Source organism: Naegleria lovaniensis, assembly GCF_003324165.1.
Source record: "Naegleria lovaniensis strain ATCC 30569 chromosome Unknown tig053, whole genome shotgun sequence".
In the NCBI taxonomy this organism is placed as follows: domain Eukaryota; phylum Heterolobosea; class Eutetramitea; order Acrasida; family Naegleriidae; genus Naegleria; species Naegleria lovaniensis.
This window is the reverse complement of record NW_025407875.1, coordinates 144,693-166,235: the sequence shown is the minus strand read 5'-3', so window position 1 is coordinate 166,235 and position 21,543 is coordinate 144,693. Positions and strand designations below refer to the sequence as shown.

The window sequence follows — 21,543 nt, the reverse complement described above, 5'->3', positions numbered from 1 at the left end:
CATTAAAAGTCCACAACAAATGCATAAACGATATCTTAGCAAACAATAGAAGAGAATGATATCACATAAGGAGAGAACAGAAGTAGGTTTATGTATTACTTGCCAGCTAAAGTTGCCGTCGCGTAGAGGATATTCTTCCGAGTTTATTTTCGTAATGATGAATTGGAATTTCAACTCAAAGCACGACGTGACTTTAAAGAATTGCAGAAGAACAAAAAAAGAGAATTGGTGAAAACTATTTTGGGCGTAGTATTTCGAGTTCGTGTCTCGTTATTTACCTTAAAGCTTGAACACACGTAGAGAAAAGTCCATATATTTACGATAAATCATTCATTGGAGGTGATGGTGAACGTATCCCTATAATATATGAAGAAGATCCATGCAAGGGTTCAGAATTTTTAAGTTGTTATTGAGACACTCTCTACACAGAGGCTCTCTTTAATTTCCTTCCTCTATAATACACTGCCAACACGACAACAGTAATCAATACAACTACGGAAATCACCAGTACAGAGCCCACACTCGATACCACAATTGCAATTAAGGTCGTGTCTGACATGCCATTGGGAGTTCGGTCCTCCACCTGATTAGTTGCTTTTTTAAAATTCTTATCAATCACAGCAAAAGAAGTCAAATGGAATGTTTGACACTTCATGGAAATGATGAAACCATTGTTGTTGTTGTTGGGTGTTGAACTTTGGAGATGAGAAACAATTCCATCGCTTGCCCATTCCTTCTTTTCTTCATTGAAATACATGCAAGTAATATTTACATGCTCAATACTTGTCATAGCAGAGGAGGACTCTCCTGAAACATGAATATTTGAAAAGAACAATTCAATTGGTTCCTGTAATTTCTGTACAGAAATTTTCTGCCCCTGTGAATTATACAGTGAAATGGTCAAGACAGAACTCAACACGGGAGCCTCTGTCTGTGTTCGATTTTGACTCTGACTTGGTGGAATATAGAGCGAACTCAACACAGTGATGGGTTGAGAACGATTCAGACCTCCTTGCTCAATTAAATGTTGAGTCAGTGTGGATGGAAATTGTGCTTTCACACTCGTGTCGGTGGTGAAATTAATAGTTTTCGAGGAGAGATTCTCTAGTTGAGGAATGGTTTCAGTTTTGGTTTGAGAACTCGAGGAAGAAGAGTCGGAAGAGACACATTTCGTTGGATCATCAAACGATACAGAGGCACAATTCAGAATGGAACAATCCAATCCACTCCATTGATTCAAACACTTGCAAGTATCGGGTGCCATACAAATTCCATTCCGATTACATGACAAATTGGAATCGTTACGAAAACCAAAACAGATGGGAACTTGGCATTGAATGCCTGTGTAGCCTTTAGGACATGGCAAACATTCTTCCAACTCGGCGTCCCAATGCCAATGATTGAGGCAATAGGGTCTCATGACTCGAATGCGATGATTGTACGTGTCTGCAATAAATAATTCTCCAGTGTGTCGTGAAATGACAAGTCCTTGTGGAGCATTAAGGGGAGTTTCAGTGGCCAGAGAAGATGCTGCTTGATAGCCTGCAGTTCCATTTCCTGCAATGGTCCAAATCAGACCATTCGGAGTGATTCTGCGAATTTTATAATTTCGAGAATCAGAGAAATAGAGAGAACCTTTTGGAGAAAGGAAAAGACTGGTGGGCTGATTCAATTGGATGGATCGAGCATCGACTCCATCCTCTGAACGTGTAAGGGATAAAACACAAGGTGAGAGGTTTGAGTTTTTCAAAGTAGTTGAAATTCAAACCCAATAAAAACCATTATACCAAGAAAAAAGTGTTAAGGTACCTTATTGAAACCCATCCAACCAGCATACACACACAAATACTAACCTGTTGTTATATTTCCGTTCGATGTTCCAACTAATGAATTCATTCCAGCAATACTCACAATGGTTCCATTCGAGAATATTTTTCTAATCTTGTGATTCATCGTGTCTGCAATAAAAACTTCTCCTGACATGGAATCGACCACTACACTCATTGGTAAACACAATGAAGCCAAAGTGGCTGCCGAGCCATCCCCAGCTGAGGAACATGATCCCACTCCAGCTATGGTTGAAATGATTCCAGTCTGTGCTGATATCTTCCTAATCCTGTGATGATTACTATCCGCAATATAGATCGTACCATCAGGGGTGGAAAATACGGAAGTGGGTTGTTGAAATTTGGCCAAGAGTGCTGGTCCTCCATCTCCCTCTCGTCCTATCAGTGTAGATACCATGATCATTGCGTTGGGTTGTTCGTTCAACGACATGGTCAAGACTCGAAGTCGACTATCATCCAAAACATACAACACAGTTTCATTCAATAGTGCCACATCTCGCAACGATTCAAACACTCGAGTCAGAGCAAGTCCATCTCCATTGAAAGAACCACATGTTACAGTAGGTATTTTCGTTGTTCCAGCAATGGTTTGCACTCGTCCCTCCACAGATACCTTAACGAGGGAACAAGCCTCCACAATGTACAATTCGCCGTTCGAGGGAGACACTTTCACGCTTTTAGGTGAAATTAACTTCCATGAAGAAGCAGAAGCTCCCTCCGTTTGGGAATCTCCCAATCCCATCATCGTCGTAATCATGTATTGGTTATTGGCATCGACTGGATAAATTTTACGAATTAAGGCACTCAAATTATCTACCACGTACACCACCTCCAATGAATTTGAATCTCTACCCACAGAAATAGTTGAGAGAGATCGAAATTGAGCATTCAGGGCATTTCCATCATCGCCACTATTACGAACATTGGCATAGGTCCCATTTCCTGCGAGAGTGGTAATGATTCCTGTGGAGGCCGAGACTTTACGAATGACAAAGGCACCAGTGTCACCAATTAACAAATCTCCATTCGACATGAAAGCAAGACTCGTTGGATTTTTAAATGTTGCCTCAGTAGCTAACCCATGATCACCCGTGTAATTGAAGGCACCTGTACCAGCAGCAGTCACAAGAGTGCCATTCAACAAGACTTTCTTCACTTTGGAACTGCATGAGAAATAGACTTCTCCAGTCAATGGAGAAATTGCAATTGCTCGCGGATAGGAAATGAGTGCTCGAGTGGCAGGCCCATGGTCACCACTGTCACCTGACAATCCGGCAGTACCTGCAAACGTGGAAATAGTTCGAGTGCGAATATCTACTTTTCGAATGATATGGTTATTAAGATCAGCAATGAAAATGTCGCCTGTGAGAGGAGAAATGGCAAGAGTCAATGGATTTCTCAAGAATGCACTCTCTAAAATGGTCTCAGAACCATGTAAAACGGAAGTTCCAGCAATGGTTTGAATGGTTCCTTGTGCAATGTTGACTCTTCGAATTCGATTGTTGGCCGAGTCAGCAATTAATACATTTCCATTCGATTCGACAAACACACCTCCAGGTTGAGTCAACTGACCCAGCACTGCTTCGACATTTTCCAATCCAAAACCAACAGCACCACTTCCAGCAAATCTTTGAATGAAATTGGATCCATCTGCTGATGTGAGTGAAACTTTTCTAATTCTATTAAGTGAAGAATCAGCCACAAATAATGACGAGCCATCATTGGAGAGAGCAAGTCCTTTCGGAAATTGTAAATTGGTTTCTAGAGCTGGTACATTATCACCTGTGAAATACGAAACTCCACGACTTCCAACCAATGTGAACAATATTCCAGCTCGAGAATTCAAAACTCGAATTCGTAAATTTCCTTCATCTGCAATGTACACATCTCCACTCAATGGATCTACAGCAACACCAGAAGGAGCAAAAAGTTGAGCTTGTGTTGCATCACTCCAAGCATCTCCATTAAATCCTGCAGTTCCATTTCCAGCCACAGTTGTAATCACACCAGTTTCAAATGACACTTTTCGAATCACATGATTAAAGGTATCGGCAATGTACAAATCATTATTGAACGGATTCAAAGCAATTCCCTGTGGAGAGTTCAATCGACATTCGGAAGCGGTTGCCACTGATCCATCTCCACTATAACCAGGTAAGCCACTTCCTGCCACAGTGACAATGGCTCCATTCGGTGTAATTTTTCGAACGACATGATTATTGGTATCGGCAATGTACAACTCATTGGTGAGCGGTGAAAGTGCAATAAACGATGGAGCATTAAGAGTTGCATCAATAGCCAGTCCATTGTTTCCACTATATCCAAATTGACCGTTACCTTTTTTTTGTGAGTCAACATACAAACGGTGATGACATGAATATTTTCACAATACAGAGAATTTGAAAGAATGAAGAGTCAAATCCCAATGAATAGTTATGTGTCACTCTTAATAGGATTGATATTAATATTTCAAACGTACCTGCAATGGTTGTAATCAAACCTGTCAATGCAGAAATTTTACGAATTCGATGATTCAAAGAATCGGCCACAATCAAATCTCCACTCTTTGGATCCACAACCAATGCCATTGGAGTATTCAACCATGATGAATTACTTGGTATGGAATCTCCATTATATCCAGACCTATGATACACACCAGCAAATACTGAGCTTGCAGTTCCATTCGAATGAATTCTATGAATCACGTGAGCATTTCGATCACAAACAAAACTTTCAAAAGTATTGGTATTAAATACTGTATGAGAATAGAGAGGTTGCACACCAGCAGGTAATGAGATGAGTGGTGGTTCGAATCTCATTTCAGTCTGAATGGATGATTGCACCAAATCAATCCTTCTCAATAACGAATTACTGGTATCTGTCAAGTATAACGCTCGACGTGGTGGTTGATCGAGCAAGGTCATACCTCCGAATATGGATCCGAGAGTGGCTTTGGAAAGTTCATAACCATCACCCCGTTCAAAACCACCAGCAAGGTTTGAAATGTTATAGACAGGAAAAGAGGGTGGATGCGAGGAAGAGACCATGCCACATGACGACACAAGGGCGATGTGAAGAGCAGCAACCAGACATGCAAACATTGTTATCAGTTGCTGCACTTGTTGGTTGCGAAGGAGGATGTACGAAAGCATCGTGATGATCAAGTCTGTGCACAATGTGTGCCTCTCGCTCGCTCTTTGTGTGAGACTGTTTTTTTATGTGTGTACCTTTGGGGCAAGTCAGGTGTCTCTACTACTGATCTGTTGGGATTACGATTTAGTTAGGCTTTTCGAAATTTGGAAATAAGGAAGTGTCCTTGTATATTGATGCCAGTAAGAGATAGATCTATTTCTTTCCTTAACTTCAAAAATAATTCAACCACCTGTTTGATCACTCTCAAAGAAGTGTTTCAACTATGAGCCAGGTGAATGTTATTTTGATGGTGTCCTTTGATATTCTGCGTAAACAAGGAAGGCACATTCAACTTGGCGCCCACACAGAATTCCAAATCCAAGAAAAAAAAAGATCATTGGCCAATTTGCTGCTCGAGCGGACCAAACAACAACAACACCTCTACTCAACACAGCTCTCCTCCCAAATCAACACTCAGCATCAAAGCTTGCAACGAGTGGTGAATTTATATTTTTTCATCATCAAATCCGCAATAATTTTGTTTTTCTTGTGTGTTTGGCCCAAAGCCGCTTCCATCCGCGAAAACACACAATAATTCAAAATTATTCAAAATCATCATCATCATAGTATTCATCCTTCTGAAGAATCATAGTATTTTTTACTCACTGTTTCAATTTCTGACTTCTACACGCTCTTCTAATACTCTCTACGAAAATGATGTCCCAGGAAGATCTTGTTAAATTTGAATCTCTTTGTAGATCCATTTACGGCCAGGTTGATAACGATAGAAAAGAAGCGGAGAGACAACTCCACATGTTCCAAAAATTGGAGAATTATCCAAAGCTTATCATGATATTCGATGCAAGTGTAGATCCTCATGCTCTCTTTTTTGCATCCTCACAAATTACCAAGATGATTACAAATAATTGGAATAGCTTCTCCGCAGAAAAGAAGACCGATTTGAGTAAGTTTTAACAATTTGTAAAAGAGTATTTGTCCAACAACTCTTGGCATGTTGTTTAATGATTTAATCCTTTATTTCCATCGTTACTATGAACATTATTTTTGTGCATTTCGAAAACAAAACCATGTCTACATATTAATGGTATCACTCCGGTACACTACTATTATTCTCTATTTGAAATCAACATCTCTTATTTCGACTCCGTCAACAATAGGAAATTATTTATTAAACTATCTGGCAAAGAGAGGAATTGAAGTTCCCAAGTTTGTATCATCAGGATTACTGAAACTCGTTGGTAGATTAACAAAATTGGGATGGCTAGAGGATCAACAAAATCGAGATCTTCCGAGCAAATTAAAAAGTACTTTATACAAGTTACGAACCCACAACTTTCCATTGTTGGACTCAGAATTTTAAACAGCATCATTGAAGAAATGAACACATTAACAACACGAAAAAGCTTAACTCAACATCGTAAAATTGCAGTCTCATTCAGAGATTTGGCATTGCGAGGCATTTTTGAAACTTCTCTTTTTACATTGAAAGATGTATTGAGATCTTTGAGTGGAATGGGCCTCAATATTGGAGGAATGAATAATAATCTTCAGGCCAACGAGGCTCTTTGTCAAGAAGCCTTAGAATTGACACTAAGTTGTCTTAAATTTGACTTTGTCGGTATTTTTCCAGATGAATCATCGGAAGATGTAGGAACCATTCAGATACCTGGAGCTTGGAGACCTTTGTTTGAGGAATCGGACACGTTGGAACTTTTTTGGAATTTATATTCAACTCTTGGAAATCCAAAACTTCGTAAAGATGTCTTGCAAATTCTTGTGCTATTGTGCAGCGTGAGAAGGTCATTATTTACAGGCGATGATGAGAGAAAGGATTTTCTTTCGAAATTTATTGATGGCATGTCTGCAGTTTTGAAAACGAGATTTGGACTTGATGATCAAGACACGTATAATGAATTTTGCAGACTCTTGGCACGAATCAAATCCAACTTCCAGTTGAACGAGTTTGTCATTTGTAAAGGTTATGTACAATGGCTAGATTTGAGTGCTACATTTTCTCAAGAGAGTTTCAAGTCTTTGGAATGGTCTAACCAAAGCGTTTATTACATTTTAAACTTGTGGTCGAGACTTGTTGCCTCCAAACCCTATCTCAAAGCAGAACACGAAAGCTATCTCGACAAGTATGTTCCAGAGATTTCAAAGCAATACACCATTTCCAGATTAGAGTATGCGAGATTGTGTGCCAATGATGACAGTGTTGAAAATCCTTTGGAACACAAGGAAAATCTCGATGAACAGCTTGATGCTATACCACAACTCATTCACTTTGATTACAAAGTTTCAGGACAGCATTTGACTGAACTTTTTGATCCAGTTCTACAAATGTATATAGAAGCAGTGAACACAAATATTCCACTACCAACTCTAAACGAATTAGAGCTAAAGCTCACTTGGCTAACGTATATCGTTGGTTCAGTTATTGGAAAGCGATATGTCAGTTCATTATCTGTGGAAGAAGCAGAATTATTGGACGGTACATTATCTGCCAGAATTCTAAGACTCATTCCTTTAATTGATATTAGAATTAAGAATTATTCTCACACTGACTACTTGCATGATGCATCCTTGCAACATTTGGAATTTTCTCTCCTCTATTTCATGAAAAGTTTTAAAAAGTCATATTTGGGAGACGCTTCTGGCTCTGTTGGAAATAGCAGTACCCCAAAGATATTTACAAGACTTTACGAATTGTTGAATATTGCAGGAGAACAACTTCAAGTGTTGAACATTTTCATTGGAAAAATAGCTAGTAATCTTAAAGTATGGGCTCGTATCGACAATATTGTTACTGAAACAATGAGTTTATTCGATGATATTGCCTCTGGCTATTTGAGTGCAAAACTCGCATCCAAACTTGAAACTACTCGATACTTGTTGTTGAATCATGGCCCAGAAAACTTCCCATTCCTGAATGAAATCACCAACCTGAGACAACGAACTGCCTTCTACAAGACACTCTGCAAGCTATTATTCCTTCAAAACTATACAGAAGATGATTTTCTTTCATTTATTAAGCCACTCGAATCGGTCAGTGATCGTCTCAATGCCATCGATAACCCAGAAGTTTTCAAACAAGATGGAGTCAAGAATGCCTTGATTGGCTGGTGTCGTGATTTGAGAGGTATTGTCATTGGTTGCAATAACAAGAGGACCTATACATTTTTCTTTGACTGGTTTTTCGACAAGTATAGCAGTATTTTAGAGAAGGCAGCTCAAGTATGGTATGACAATCAATTCGTCATGAATTCATTGCTGAAGTTCTTGGCAGATTTTGTCCTCAACAAGAACCAAAGAATTTGTTTTAGTTACAGCTCACCACATGGAATTTTAATTTTTAAAAAAACCAGCTCCATTCTTACAAACTATGGTCAACGTTTACAAAATGTGCCCATCCGAGATAAGGCCTATGACGAAAAGTATAAGGGAATTTGTACAAGTATGAACATTTTATCGAGATGTCTTGCTGGAAAGTATTGCAACTTTGGTGTGTTTGATTTATACAAGGATCCGTCATTGAATGAAGTTTTGAATACTGTGCTACGTTTGGCACTCAGCATTCCATACTCTGAGATTATGGCCTATCCAAAATTATGCCGAGCATACTATGGCCTTATGGAGACTCTATTCCAAGAACATACGCATACCATTATCAAGTTTGAAACACCAATCTTTTTGCAAATTTTAAAGTCACTCGAAGAAGGTGTCTCGATTGAAGATTTGGGATTATCCTCTCAGATTTGTGCAGCACTCGACAATCTCTTTACCTTCTACTATACTCAAGCGAAAAAGAATACACCAGATGCCCAGCTATTAGCCAGTCACCTTAAACAAAATATTGACCTCATTCCAAACATGCTTTCTCAATTTTTCAGAATTATTATTTTAGAAGAGTGTGGTAATCAGTGGAGTTTGTCAAGAACCATGTTAGTGCTCATTGTACTCAATCCTCCATTCTATGAAACATTGAAGCAGGGTATAATTAGTTCAGTGGCTGGAAATGACCCTGAAAGGATCACCAAAGTGAGAGAAGCCTTTGATAAACTCATGGACGGTGTTGAGATGAATTTGGAAGCTAAAAATCGTGACAAATTCACAGGCAATCTCATAACTTTTAGGCAAGACGTAAGAAATGTTCTATAGAGGCCATCCAATCACTCAATTCAATAAAAACCAACGCTAGTTTTACATGTAGAAGTATCTTTCATTTCCATCCCTAGATTGTTGTGAAAGCTTTCTTCATCGTCAAATACAACATACAAAAAAAATGTCATCATCAAACGTGAACGAGTACCTTTTGCACGGTTTCCCCGACAATTATCAAAACCCAAGAAAAATTCCAAAGGCTGATTTTATTGTATGTAATTCATAGTAGTGGTGATATTTCAAGATTGGAACAATAATTATCATACTCCTGATTTTATTATTATTAACTCTTACAAAAATTGATACAAATTCGGACGGAATCGTTGATGATATTGTTCAATACATGATGATCATCACTAATTTTCTCTCTTGCTCTTTTGGAACTTTTTCATTACACATCGGTTTGGCACGGATGAAACTCTTACTTCAAACCCGAACTTGTGCATCATCATTGAATGTCTTAACATTTTCAACGATATTCAATCATTCACTCATTCCGACCTCAACAGGAAGATGTTGAAGCATTGGTCAACAAGAAAGGTTCTTCCGATATTCAAGACACAATCTCTCAAATCTATAGAGATCAAAACCAAAAACATCAACAATACCAAATCTTTGAATATCGTTTGCATGAAGCTCGTGAACAATTAAAAGTCAAAATTCCGGATATTAAAAAGACCATTGAATCAGTTAAATTCTTAAAGAAGAGTTTTGAAGGAGATGATGAAACTGATGCCTCTGACAAGATTGAAACACACTTTAAACTCGACGAAACAGTTTTTGCTGAGGCAATCATTCCGAAAACTGATCGTGTTGCTCTCTGGTTGGGTTGCGATATTATGGTCGAATATTCTTTGGACGAAGCTATGGAATTACTTAATAAGAATGTTGCATTGGCAGAACAAAAGCTAAGCGAAATCAATGAAGATATTGCCTATCTGAAGGAGCAAAAGACGACGACTGAAGTGAACATGTCTCGAGTTTACAATTTCGGTGTGAAGAAGAGAAACGAAACCAAGAAGCAACAATAATTATTGTGAGCAGATCGATTTTTAATTAAAAACTCCGAAGATTTATTTATCATTTGGATCACTTGATTGGTTGTTTCATCGTAACTTGTTCCTAGTAAGGCTGTTCGTGTCCGTGCTAACACAACCAATCCTAATGCTGTCATCCTGTTTCAACAAGCGTCTTACATTCAACACCTATTCTATTTGAAGCAATGCATCGTTTTGACTACAATTCACTTTCTGGGGTGGCACTCTCAGAAAACTCGTCTGCAATTCTATTCTTTGTGTTCTTCTTACTAATCACTCGAAGAACCATCCTACTCACAAATCTGATCACGAATCCATAAGGAATACTCAAAAAGCCAATAGACATTGTTAACATCCATTGATACCAATTGAGAGGGATTGTTTGAGTAAAGTGAGAAGCATGAAGCCCATCATTCTTTCCAGTTGCAATTAAGGTTGGGTCGTAATATGCAAAATTAATAATGAGAGCTTGCAATACAATAATGATACCACTGATGGAAATGAACCAAGCGCTTTTGAATAGACCCGAGAAAATATTATACTCAAAGTTAATCTTTCTAGCATTGTACTCGTTAAAAACTTGGCAAAAAACAAAGGCATTGAACACGACGGTTCTAGTCTCATCATCGTTACGAGCAAACGAAAATGCTCCATTTCTAAAACTCGTAGCTCCATAATACAATGTGAAGAGCACAGTCAATTGGAACACTGATTGACCCAAAAGGAACACCCACATCCTTGGTGTAATTAAACTTTCTTTTCTTCCGTAAGGTTTTCTGTCCAATAACTCTGGGATTGGAGGTTCTGTGGCCAAGGCAAGAGCCGCAAATGTGTCCATGATCAAGTTAATCCACAACATTTGAACAGGACTCAAAGGTGGTTTAAATCCTCCTGACTCGTTCACAAAGGTTGAGCTAATGGCAGAAACAATAGTGAGCACGAGAGCTACCACGTTCACAGTCAACTGGAATGTTAAAAACTTTCTAATATTTTCAAAGATGGACCTTCCCCACAAGACACTCTTAACTATTGAAGAAAAATTGTCGTCAAGAATAATAATATCGGAAGCCTCTTTGGCTACTTGAGTGCCGGATAAACCCATACTCAATCCTACATCTGCTTCTTTCAACGCAGGAGCATCGTTAGTACCATCTCCTGTAACAGCAACAACGTTTCCAGCCTTTTTCAAAAACTTGACGAGGTTATACTTGTCTGTTGGAGAGCTTCTTGCCATTACTTGAAGTCTGGGAAGAATTTCAGCAATTTGGTCATTGGTCATTTTTCTAAACTCAGGTCCTTCAATAGCAATACCATCCTTGGAAAGAATTCCGCATTCTCTTGCAATATATTTGGCTGTCAGAATATTGTCACCTGTAATCATTCTAACGGTAATTCCAGACTTCTTGCATTGTGCAATAGCCGCTGGAACTTCAGGTCTAAGTGGATCCTTGATACCTACAATGCCAACACAAATTAAATCCTCTTCCAAAGTAACAGGGTCCAAATTTTCGAGATAATCCATTTCTTCATGACGTGATGCGAATTCGCGATCAGGATTTACATCTCTGTATGCAAGGCAAATAGTTCTGAGTCCTTGATTGGCCATCTCCTCAATGTATCTCATCATTTCATCCTCCTTGTCTCTATTCATTTCTTCAATGGTTCCATCGGTTTTCATGTACCGAGAGCAAAGTTTGAGAACAATTTCAGAGGCACCCTTAGTGAACAGGCGATATTTGGTGTCACCATCTGGGTTCGGAATTACGGTACTCATTCTTTTCAGCTTGGAGCTAAATGGCAATTGCAAATGACAACCTCTCTCTTCGCTCAATAAATCATGACGTCTCTCTCTATAGGAATCAATGGTTTGGTTGAGATGTTTCACAAGCAGGAGCAACAAAGCAGCCTCTGTCTTACTTCCTTGAGTTGCAAACTCTTTAGTTTTGTTGTCATCATTTCGAACGAGATTGGCCTTAGAGTTGGCAACAACGCCATCAATCAAAATTTGAAGGGCACTCGAGCTTAGGGTAGAGAGGAGAGAGGAGAGTTGATCTCCAAAGTACCTTCCACCAAAATAAGCGTGAGTAACTCGCATTTGATTCAAAGTGAGCGTACCAGTCTTATCAGAGCAAATATTGTTGGCACCACCCATGGTTTCACATGCTGCCAAGTGACGAACCAAATTCTGATCTTTCATCATCTTACGTACCGAGTACGCCAATGCAATTGTTACTGCAAGTGGAAGACCTTCAGGAACTGCTACAACGACAATGGTTAGGGCAACAACAAAGAATTTAACCACTTCAACAACGTTTTGTTCTTGCCATGACTCTTTGAATGCAGCTGCAGGAGGTATCCATTCCATGGTATGGATGAGCTTTTTAATCCAATATCCCAAAATGAGAACGAGAAGTGTCATCAATGCAAAGCCCATACCCATTTTACCAATGTTCACAGAGAGCTTATCAAGCTTCTCCTCAAGAGGAGTGGATCCCTTATCTTCATCTGCCTCCTTTAAACTTTGCAAAGTGCGTCCCCATTCGCTCTGAACGCCTACGCATGTGATTAGCATTTTTCCTGAGCCCTCAGCCACCGTACAGCCACTCAATAAGAATGGACTCTCTGTAGTGTTCTTCTTAATCAAGTCAGGCTCTCCAGTCATGACCGATTCGTCTGTTTTGAGCTGATTTGACTCAATGCACAAACCATCTGCTGGAATGCCGTCACCTTGTTCAATTTCAACAATGTCTCCCACTTGAATGGTGTCAATAAGAACACTGTGATTGAGGCCGCTTCGAATAACCTTTACCTCTACTTTCTTTGATTCTCTTGTGAGAGATCTAAATTTTCGTTCTTTGGAGTAGTCATTCACTGTGACCACGATACTGACAATGGCAACAGCAAGGAAAATGGCAAAACCTTCAATCCAACCAATGGGTCTTTCATCTTCGGTATCTGGAAACGCCACACCTAAAACCATGGAAATGAAAGAAAAGAAGAGCAAAATTAAGAGAGTCGTATCGTTCAGTGAGTCAATAAATATTTTCCAGATTTTTCTTGCAGGTGGCTCTGGATAAATGTTCAATCCATAGAGGGCAGACCTTTCCTCAAAATTCACCTCCTTCTCCCAATCAATTCCCTTCTTGAGATCTGTCCGAAGAATTTTAGCAAGACCTGCAAAGCCACCGAGCTCATTAATGGCCTTGAGATTTTTGGTTTGATGAAGCTCTGTAAGATCTTCAACGGCAAGAGAGAATATGTCCTGAGTAGCAGTCTTTCCGCTCGTGCTGCGATGGAGCATTTCTTGTTGACTCGAAGTAAGTGTATGATGATCATGCGAGGTGGCCTTTTTAAATAATTGTTGAGAGTTTTTTCCTGGGGAGCCACTGCTCGATGAGCTTTGTCTGTGCATGTTTGTACTCATGTTTTTCGGAATATATTAACTGGCTGTCAAATAGTAGGATGCTAGGTTGAGTGGCTACGTGCTGGATGAAGAGATATTTGAATCAATGAAAAATATCAATTGTTGCTGATATGTAACTCACGGAACGTTTGGTTGTTGTTTCTAGTGGCTACACCAAACACTTCTATGTAAGGCCTTGTGTTGATGACGGCTTTTAATTAAAAGGCAAATACCCTCTTTGGAAAATCTGAGTACTTGTCGGTATAGAGGCTGTTGTTGTAGTCGTGAAAGGCTGGCAAGTGTTTTTTTTTCAGTTGGGAAGGCAGTAAAATTTGGCGGCAATCATAGAAGGGTGCTTTAGTTTTCGTAAATTGTTGTGATGTTGTGTGACAACAATCTCTATGGAGATTCTGTTGACATGTTTTCATTGAGATTTCGTCATTGTCTCGTATTCATCAAGAATCCAAGTAAGTGGCGCGAGGTTGTTGATCATGAAAAAAGCAAGGCTCAAGATGTCTTTTGAAGTTTGCCCATTTTTTTCTTTTCCATTGTAAACAATGAACAGTGGTTGAGTAGATTTTTCAAAAATTCTCGTGAAAAAAAATAAGTCAAAACCCATGTCCATTCAAAGACCAACTGTTTCCGTCTTCAACGCCAAGACTGCTGAAGTCGTTAAGGAAGTCGCTTTGCCAGATGTCTTCCAAGCTCCAATCAGACCTGATATTGTTTCCAACATGGTCAACTTTTTGAGAATGAATCTCAGACAACCATACGGAGTTCACAAGTATGCTGGTCATCAACACTCTGCCATCTCATGGGGTACTGGTCGTGCTGTTTCTCGTATTCCTAGAGTTAGTGGTGGTGGTACTCACAGAGCCGGACAAGGTGCCTTCGGTAACATGTGTAGAAAGGGTAGAATGTTCTCCCCAACCAGAACATGGAGAAGATGGATGCACGTTGTTAAGAAGAATGAGAGAAGATATGCCACTGCCTCAGCTATTGCTGCTTCTTCCATTACTCCTCTCGTCCAAGCTAGAGGTCACAAGGTTGAACAAGTCAAACAACTCCCATTGGTTGTTACTGATGATTTGCAATTCATTGCCAAGACCAAGGAGGCTGTTGCTTTCTTGAAGAAGCACGGTTTGTTGTCCGACGCAAAGAAGGCTAAGGACTCCAAGACCTTGAGAAAGGGAAGAGGTAAGATGAGAAATAGAAGATACACCTTGAAGAAGGGACCTTTGGTTGTTTACAACGCCAAGGCTGGTACTCAAACTCCACCAATTGTTCTCGCTCTCAGAAACTTGCCAGGTGTTGATGTTTTGAATGTCAACCAATTGAACTTGTTGAAGTTGGCTCCTGGTGGTCACCCAGGTAGATTGATTGTCTGGACTGAGTCTGCTTTCAACGCTTTGAACGAAAAGTTCGGATCATACAACAATGAGAAGGGTGCTTCCACTTTGCACTTTAGATCTGGTGCCACTTATCACTTGCCAAGACCAGTTGCTGTCAACACTGACTCCGCAAGAATTATTGAATCTGATGCTGTTCAAGCTGCTTTGAAGCCAAAGAAGGTCGTTCAAAGATTCGCCATCAAGAAGCAAAACAGAAGCAATCCATTGAGAAACTTCAAGGCTTTGGTCCGCCTTAACCCATACGCTTTGAAGGCCAGAAGATTACAATTGTTGAGAGAGAGACGTGCTAAGGTTGGTGCTGGAAAGGCTGCTCAAAAGAAGTAAATTTATAATTTTCAATCAAATTCATTTGTAATCTTTTTGGTATGCGGGCAAATTAGTGATTCGCTGAAGTTATTCCACGTCTGCCAAGACTTTGTCTCGAGGATTTTGTTTCCAGCTGACACAAAAACAAATCCACAATCTCACAGCATTGGTACTGAGGCACACAATATGACAGACCAATCCACCCAACCAACAACAACCACTCCCAAAATCCGAACAGGATCCTGCCGATGTGGTAAACTCACCTTCTCTGCTCATGGTCCTCGTTTCTTTAGCAATTATTGTCATTGCCATAACTGCAGAAAAGGAACCTCGGCTCCCTTCACTCTCATTATTGGCATTCCAGACCATCAATTTAAATGGACCAGTGACATTTCTCTTCGCAAAACCACCGTCTTTACTGAAAATTTCGAAGGTTATTATTGTGCCGAATGTGGTGGTTATGTAGCCCAGAAACCACTCAAAGCTCCTTTCATTTCAACATTGGCATGTTGTTACGATGAAATGAAACAAGCATTTTGCCCATTGAAAGACGTTATTGAAAAGGAAGGAAATACTGACGAATACTTTTTTAAACCTGAACGTCATATTAATTATGAAAATCGTGTGTGTGAAGTGAATGATGACTTGCCAAAGTTTATGGATTTCCCACAACCACGTGGAAGTGGTAAATTGTATGTAAAGGAATAAGAACTTTATACATATCCCATTATATTCTGGTGTGGCCATGTATGAACATACCACTCCAAACAACCTTGTTCAATGGATTTTATTTCACACAAGATGATTACATAAGAGTTGGTTCAAAATTGGAATTCTTAATAAATACATCTTCCATTCGATTACTAGTCTTGGAACTGCTTCGAATATTTGTCTTGATCAAAATACTGTCATTATTCATCTTGTCAATAACCTTGTCTAATAATTGTTCTAACATGTTTGCCTTTTTAGTAGAAAGTGTCGATCCATGTGTTTGAATGTAAAATTCAATAATGTCTTTTCGTGAACAGGATTCTTGAAGTTGGACATAGGAAGCAATTCGATTACAAAATGTGGTATATTCCTCTGTTGAAATTGCTTTGGTTTGTTTCTTCTTTTTTCGAGGAGGTTGTAATTCTGAATTCGTTGTGTCAGTTGCTGCTGTTGTCTGTGGATCGAATTCAGAATGAGGTGCTTCCTCTTGCATTTCGTCGTCTTCATTTGTGTGTCGCTTTTGTGATGCTATTTCTTCTTGATCTTTCATAAATTCATCCTCTTCTTGTTGTATTAATTGTTGAGATTTTTCAACTTCCTTTTCAAGTTGCTCGGTGAGTAATTCTACTCGCTTTCGTGCCTCTGTGACACGTTTCGTTATTTGAAGTTTCTTCTTTTCGAGCTCAATTAATTGCTCTTCTTGTGTATCTTTATCTTCAGGATCAATTTCATCAGAATCTATACTATTGCGCAGCTTATCAGCTTGCGATTCAATTTCGCCGAGTTTTTGCTCTTCCTCGGATTGACTTTCACGTGCCAATTCGAGAGCTGCCTCAATCTTTCGTCGTTGATTTTTCAAGTTTCGCAACAATTCTCGAGTGGATTCTTGTTGATTTTTCTCTCGTAGTGCAAGAATACTCGATCGTGACTCTCCATTAATTTCTTCGTCATCACCTGTTCCACTCAATACAATGTCAGATTTTGCAACTTTGGTAATGGATGTTTTCAGTAATTCAACAGCTTTTCGAACATGATTCACTTCGACTCGACTTTCACAATGTAATCGAGCAAGACTTTCTGAAAGTCTTATCATTGATTCCAATTGTCTTACTGTGATACGATACGAGTTAGTACCGACCTTGTCATTTTGTCGTAATTTCTTATATTGTGTCACAAGTTCTTGTTGAGCTTCCAGGGATAATAGTGGATGTATGCATGTTCTACAATATTTGAGATAGAGTTTGATATCTTCAGGAGAGTACTGTACAGTATTGGAACCAACAGTAATTTGTGTTGCACCGTCAAGGGTCTTGTCAAGAGTGGAAGCTCCCTTATTCTGATGCACACAGACAATGTGTTCGGCAATTTTCTTATCAATTTCGGCATCACATTCATCTTGCACGACAAAGAATAAATCAAAACGTGACATGATGGCTGGTGTAATTCCAAGGTTTGCCTTCAAGGTCTTTCTAGGATTGTAACGACCTCCAATAGGGTTTGCAGCAGCTAATATGGAGGCACGAGCATTCAGAGTGGCTCGAATACCAGCTTTGGCAATTGAAATTGTTTGCTGTTCCATCGCTTCGTGAATAGCTACTTGATCTTTCGCGTCCATCTTGTCAAATTCGTCGATACAACAAACTCCATTATCAGCAAGCATAAGTGCTCCTGCCTCAATGGTAAATTCACCTCTTTCGGAGTCTCTCACGACTGATGCTGTTAAACCAGCAGCACTCGAAGCTTTACCACTTGTATATACTGCACGAGGAATGAGATGAGCCACATATTTCAAGAATTGTGACTTGGCTGTACTGGGATCTCCTACAATACAAATATTAATGTCACCACGAATTTGAATGTGATCCTCTGTTTCTTTGTGAACTCCTCCAAAAAGCATGAGAAGAATTCCCTTTTTGATGTTCTTGTGACCGAAAATACTGGGGCAAAGCGAGACAGCAAGATTTTCATAAATATTCACATCCTTTGACATTTTAAGGATTTTTTCATATTCCTCAGCTGTACAGCGTTTCATAAATTCTTCATGTGTTTCTTGTTCGCCATTATTCGTACTCAATGATGTCGATGTTGCGCTTGAAGAATGGCCATTGTTCGTGTTGTGATCGATGGCTTCTACAGAATTGGCCAAGAACACTAATCGATAGGTCAATTCTCGAACACCCAAATCCTTAATACCTTTTACACCTTGCTTCTCAATGTCACCCTTTTTTCGACTGTTGGCATTAATGAGTTGACTTTGAGCTCCACCAAACATTTTTCCAACATCAGGCACTGCTAAAAGCGTTCCAGTGAATAGACATCGATCTCCTGCTTTGGCACATTCCACACAGTCATTCCTTAAAATGATATCCAAAGTTCTAGGCATGGATCCTGATGGTATTTCATGAGTATTTTCTTGAACTTTTAATTTTTGCCAATCCACAAATCGGGAGTGATGCATATCGAGACGCCATCTTTTGGTGTTGGTACACGTTTTGTTGACACATGAGGATGGTTCTGTATATTTGAATTGTTGAGGAATTGGATCGGAAACTGTACCACATTCCACACAATTGAAAATTCCTTCGACGAGTTCTGGACGAACTTCTGAGGATCGTGTGACCACTCCACTCACGCTTACAAGTTGACCAATGTGTACACTTCGGAGTTGACGAATTCTGATTCAATGAAATTTTTCAACAATAGCAAGACGAGAGAGGTTACATTCATCAATGAAATGTCAATAAAAGCAAAATAAATATTTTCAATAATTACAAAAATTTCACAAAATTATTCCTAAAACTCTTGAATCACAACATGAACAACTACGTACTGTAACATGTCTGGTAAATTCACAAATTTCAATTGAATGGTCGAATTATTTTCATGAGGTGAAGAAGAAGAAGAAGATGACGACCCAAAAACTACACTCTCATTCATGGCCATGCTCATCATGGATGCATTGACATCATTGGAATTTGCCAATTTCATTCTCAAAGACGATGATTGTGAATGAATCCATTCCTTATACACAATATTCAATGCCTCAGTAAGAAAAGGCTCAAACCTATAAAATTCTTGCCGTATCGTCATGGCAATATCCATATCATAATTCATGATATGACTAAAATCAATGACTACACTACGAGCGGATGGAATTGGACTCGATGATGTTCCATTATTCTCACTACTCACGCTATGAGAGGTATGAATATCAGAGAATTGAATTTTCAAACGTTCGCTGAGAGGTTCCTTTCCCGAAGGAGCAATGAGATAGGAAGAGGTGTTCGTTCCAACGAGAGCATGCCGAAGGAAATCATGAAACCATTGTTTGATTTGTTGATTGACTTGTTGTTCTCCTCCTTCAAAGAGATGGGTATCTTCCGAGGATGTTATCATGATGTTGTTGTTGATGATGATGATGGTATGAGTGTAAAATGGGAAGAATTGGAAATATTGCTGTGTGTTGTGGATGAAAGGGATGAAAGGAGTGGACTATATTGTTGCAATTTTTTGTTTTTAAATTTTTAAACCGATGGGGTTGGCGCGAAAAGTGAAAGAAGAAAAAGTCAAAGAAGAAACAACAAGAAGAATGATTTCCGCCTCTCGTGATATTGTGTCACTTCTATTGAGTGTGGCTCAGAATTTGCGTATTTTGTGACTCATCGTGGGGATATCTACGGTGCTGGTAGCAATTATTATGGAGTTCTGATTTTTCTTTGACAAGTTCCATGAGTGATGACGATGAAGGTGCCAATTCTGAAGATGAAGAAGAAGAATCATTACTCGACTTGCATGCTTTGATAAATATCGTTCCATTGCCACAAAAGGATGGAAAGTATGCTCCTCTGCATGGAGTGATAGTGCTTTCTTCATTCGAGAAGTGAATAAGGAAATTGAACGATTATTGACAGAGTTAATTTCAAATACTCAATTCTCTGACATTACCTTAATAACAACCAACTAGTAATTATTTTTCAAAAATTTCAAAAAAAATGTCATCATCGCTATCCCGAGTCACTGTTTTGAAAACTTATCGCAATATTTATCGTATTTTGAGAACGACAAGAGAATTAACAGGCAGTACGGAATCATTGAAATATTTTCAAACACAATTTAGAGAGAATAAAACGAATACGGAAATGTATAGAAAGGCTCAACTCTATGAACAATATATTACATCATTAAAAGAGTATTCGGATTTGATACAAATGTACAAGGTCGGAAAATATGAACCAACTTTACATGATTTATTGAAAAATTCAGCAGCCATGGCTGGTGTTTCTCTCACTCCGAAGGATAATAATTGATGTGATTGGATGACCTTTTAAATAACTTGTTACTTTGTTAGAAATTCTATTAAATAATATTAATTTCAAGAAAACCTCATAATACTGCTTTGATATTCGGAGGACATGTTTTGATGTGGAACGATGAGACACCATTTGTTCTTCTTGAAGGTTTACCTTCATAGTCTCAAATTGCACTGCTGTAGCAAGTGAAAGGTTTGGATGTCTTAGATGATTTCTTTCACATCATGGTTTCTAGAGATCTTGTCATTGTACAATATTGCGAAGAGTTAAGGACTCAAAGATGTATCTTTGTCACTTCCATATCCCTCGTGACGGTAATGGAGTAAGAAACATTTTGATTAAGAATTACTTCAGTCATTTATTACATTGGTACGTTGAAGAGACCTCAAGTTGTTGAAATGTTTTGTCGTATTGTTAGCCAATATTCAAAACACCATCTAATCAAACCATTGCTCTTTACTTGAAATCGACAAACAACCAGACGTTGGTGCTACTACGAGGCTCTGGCTGCGGATTTGTCAGGGCCCTCATTTACTTATTGGGATTTAAATGTGTTTAAAAGTGTTTGAATCATTTCCTTAACCTCCTTCTTCATTTCCTGAACTTCCTTTCTCACTTCCTTCTTCATTTCCTGAACTTCCTTTCTCACTTCCTCAATTTGGCTGCTATTAAGTTTCTGCAATTCCTCGAGCTTATTTGAAACCTCTTTTACCAATGAAGAAGAAGTAGATAATTCTTGAGTAGCTTTTGATACAGAATCTCCAATATTAACAGATTTCTGATCTGAATAATAATTGGTTTCTCTCTTAACTGATTTTGCTGATGAAGTGGAAGATTTGGACTTCATACTGATTGTGGACGCAACCCCTTTCCCTTCTAAAGAAACATCTTTCTGTGTTGAAGATGGAGAACCAATTGCACCATCATCTTCAGTAGTTAAATCTAACTTTGAGAGGTCCTTGCTTTTTGTTTTCACATTTATAAAAGTTTCGTGTTGCCACTTCTTTTTGTTCTCCCAATCTGCGGCTTTGAATATTTTCTGAACCGTCTGCATTTTCCAATAGCTCTTATCAGTAGCCTCTGCCAACAACCCGGACACGTTGTCGGTATCAGATAGTGACTGGGAGTGAGGATATGTATCTTTTGAAAATCTTTCAATTTCATAACCAGGACTACGAACAAACAATTGCGGATTAGTTTCAT

At 39.0% G+C, this 21,543-nt stretch overlaps 10 protein-coding genes across 10 annotated transcripts in view; 6 read left to right on the top strand and 4 right to left on the bottom strand.

Annotated features, from left to right (window-relative positions):
- Positions 1-421: 421 nt before the first annotated feature.
- On the bottom strand, positions 422-4,948 carry C9374_012056 (uncharacterized protein; the record flags this gene model as incomplete). Its single annotated transcript, XM_044687780.1, has 3 exons — positions 422-1,701; positions 1,854-4,184; positions 4,327-4,948. The coding sequence occupies 3 exons, from the start codon at positions 4,946-4,948 to the stop codon at positions 422-424; spliced, it is 4,233 nt and encodes a 1,410-aa protein (XP_044542767.1).
- A 745-nt stretch (positions 4,949-5,693) lies between these two features.
- Positions 5,694-6,360, top strand: C9374_012055 (uncharacterized protein; the record flags this gene model as incomplete). The annotated part of the gene is made up of 2 exons (XM_044687779.1): positions 5,694-5,943; positions 6,158-6,360. The coding sequence occupies 2 exons, from the start codon at positions 5,694-5,696 to the stop codon at positions 6,358-6,360; spliced, it is 453 nt and encodes a 150-aa protein (XP_044542766.1).
- Positions 6,361-6,377: 17 nt separating this feature from the next.
- On the top strand, positions 6,378-9,158 carry C9374_012054 (uncharacterized protein; the record flags this gene model as incomplete). The annotated part of the gene is made up of 1 exon (XM_044687778.1): positions 6,378-9,158. The coding sequence occupies one exon, from the start codon at positions 6,378-6,380 to the stop codon at positions 9,156-9,158; it is 2,781 nt and encodes a 926-aa protein (XP_044542765.1).
- A 124-nt stretch (positions 9,159-9,282) lies between these two features.
- C9374_012053 (uncharacterized protein) lies at positions 9,283-10,192 on the top strand (the record flags this gene model as incomplete). The annotated part of the gene is made up of 2 exons (XM_044687777.1): positions 9,283-9,372; positions 9,671-10,192. 2 exons carry the CDS (start codon positions 9,283-9,285, stop codon positions 10,190-10,192), a joined length of 612 nt encoding a protein of 203 aa, XP_044542764.1.
- A 205-nt stretch (positions 10,193-10,397) lies between these two features.
- On the bottom strand, positions 10,398-13,622 carry C9374_012052 (uncharacterized protein; the record flags this gene model as incomplete). The annotated part of the gene is made up of 1 exon (XM_044687776.1): positions 10,398-13,622. One exon carries the CDS (start codon positions 13,620-13,622, stop codon positions 10,398-10,400), a length of 3,225 nt encoding a protein of 1,074 aa, XP_044542763.1.
- Positions 13,623-14,218: 596 nt separating this feature from the next.
- Positions 14,219-15,337, top strand: C9374_012051 (uncharacterized protein; the record flags this gene model as incomplete). The annotated part of the gene is made up of 1 exon (XM_044687775.1): positions 14,219-15,337. The coding sequence occupies one exon, from the start codon at positions 14,219-14,221 to the stop codon at positions 15,335-15,337; it is 1,119 nt and encodes a 372-aa protein (XP_044542762.1).
- A 168-nt stretch (positions 15,338-15,505) lies between these two features.
- On the top strand, positions 15,506-16,027 carry C9374_012050 (uncharacterized protein; the record flags this gene model as incomplete). Its single annotated transcript, XM_044687774.1, has 1 exon — positions 15,506-16,027. The coding sequence occupies one exon, from the start codon at positions 15,506-15,508 to the stop codon at positions 16,025-16,027; it is 522 nt and encodes a 173-aa protein (XP_044542761.1).
- A 97-nt stretch (positions 16,028-16,124) lies between these two features.
- On the bottom strand, positions 16,125-19,426 carry C9374_012049 (uncharacterized protein; the record flags this gene model as incomplete). Its single annotated transcript, XM_044687773.1, has 2 exons — positions 16,125-18,705; positions 18,861-19,426. The coding sequence occupies 2 exons, from the start codon at positions 19,424-19,426 to the stop codon at positions 16,125-16,127; spliced, it is 3,147 nt and encodes a 1,048-aa protein (XP_044542760.1).
- Positions 19,427-20,022: 596 nt separating this feature from the next.
- C9374_012048 (uncharacterized protein) lies at positions 20,023-20,337 on the top strand (the record flags this gene model as incomplete). Its single annotated transcript, XM_044687771.1, has 1 exon — positions 20,023-20,337. The coding sequence occupies one exon, from the start codon at positions 20,023-20,025 to the stop codon at positions 20,335-20,337; it is 315 nt and encodes a 104-aa protein (XP_044542759.1).
- A 538-nt stretch (positions 20,338-20,875) lies between these two features.
- The window catches only part of C9374_012047 (uncharacterized protein), a gene marked incomplete at both ends in the record, with an annotated part of 723 nt that continues 55 nt past the window's right edge, over positions 20,876-21,543 (bottom strand). The window contains one exon of the mRNA XM_044687770.1: positions 20,876-21,543. This exon is cut by the window's right edge and continues 55 nt beyond it. Within this exon, the coding sequence (XP_044542758.1) occupies positions 20,876-21,543 (668 nt within the window).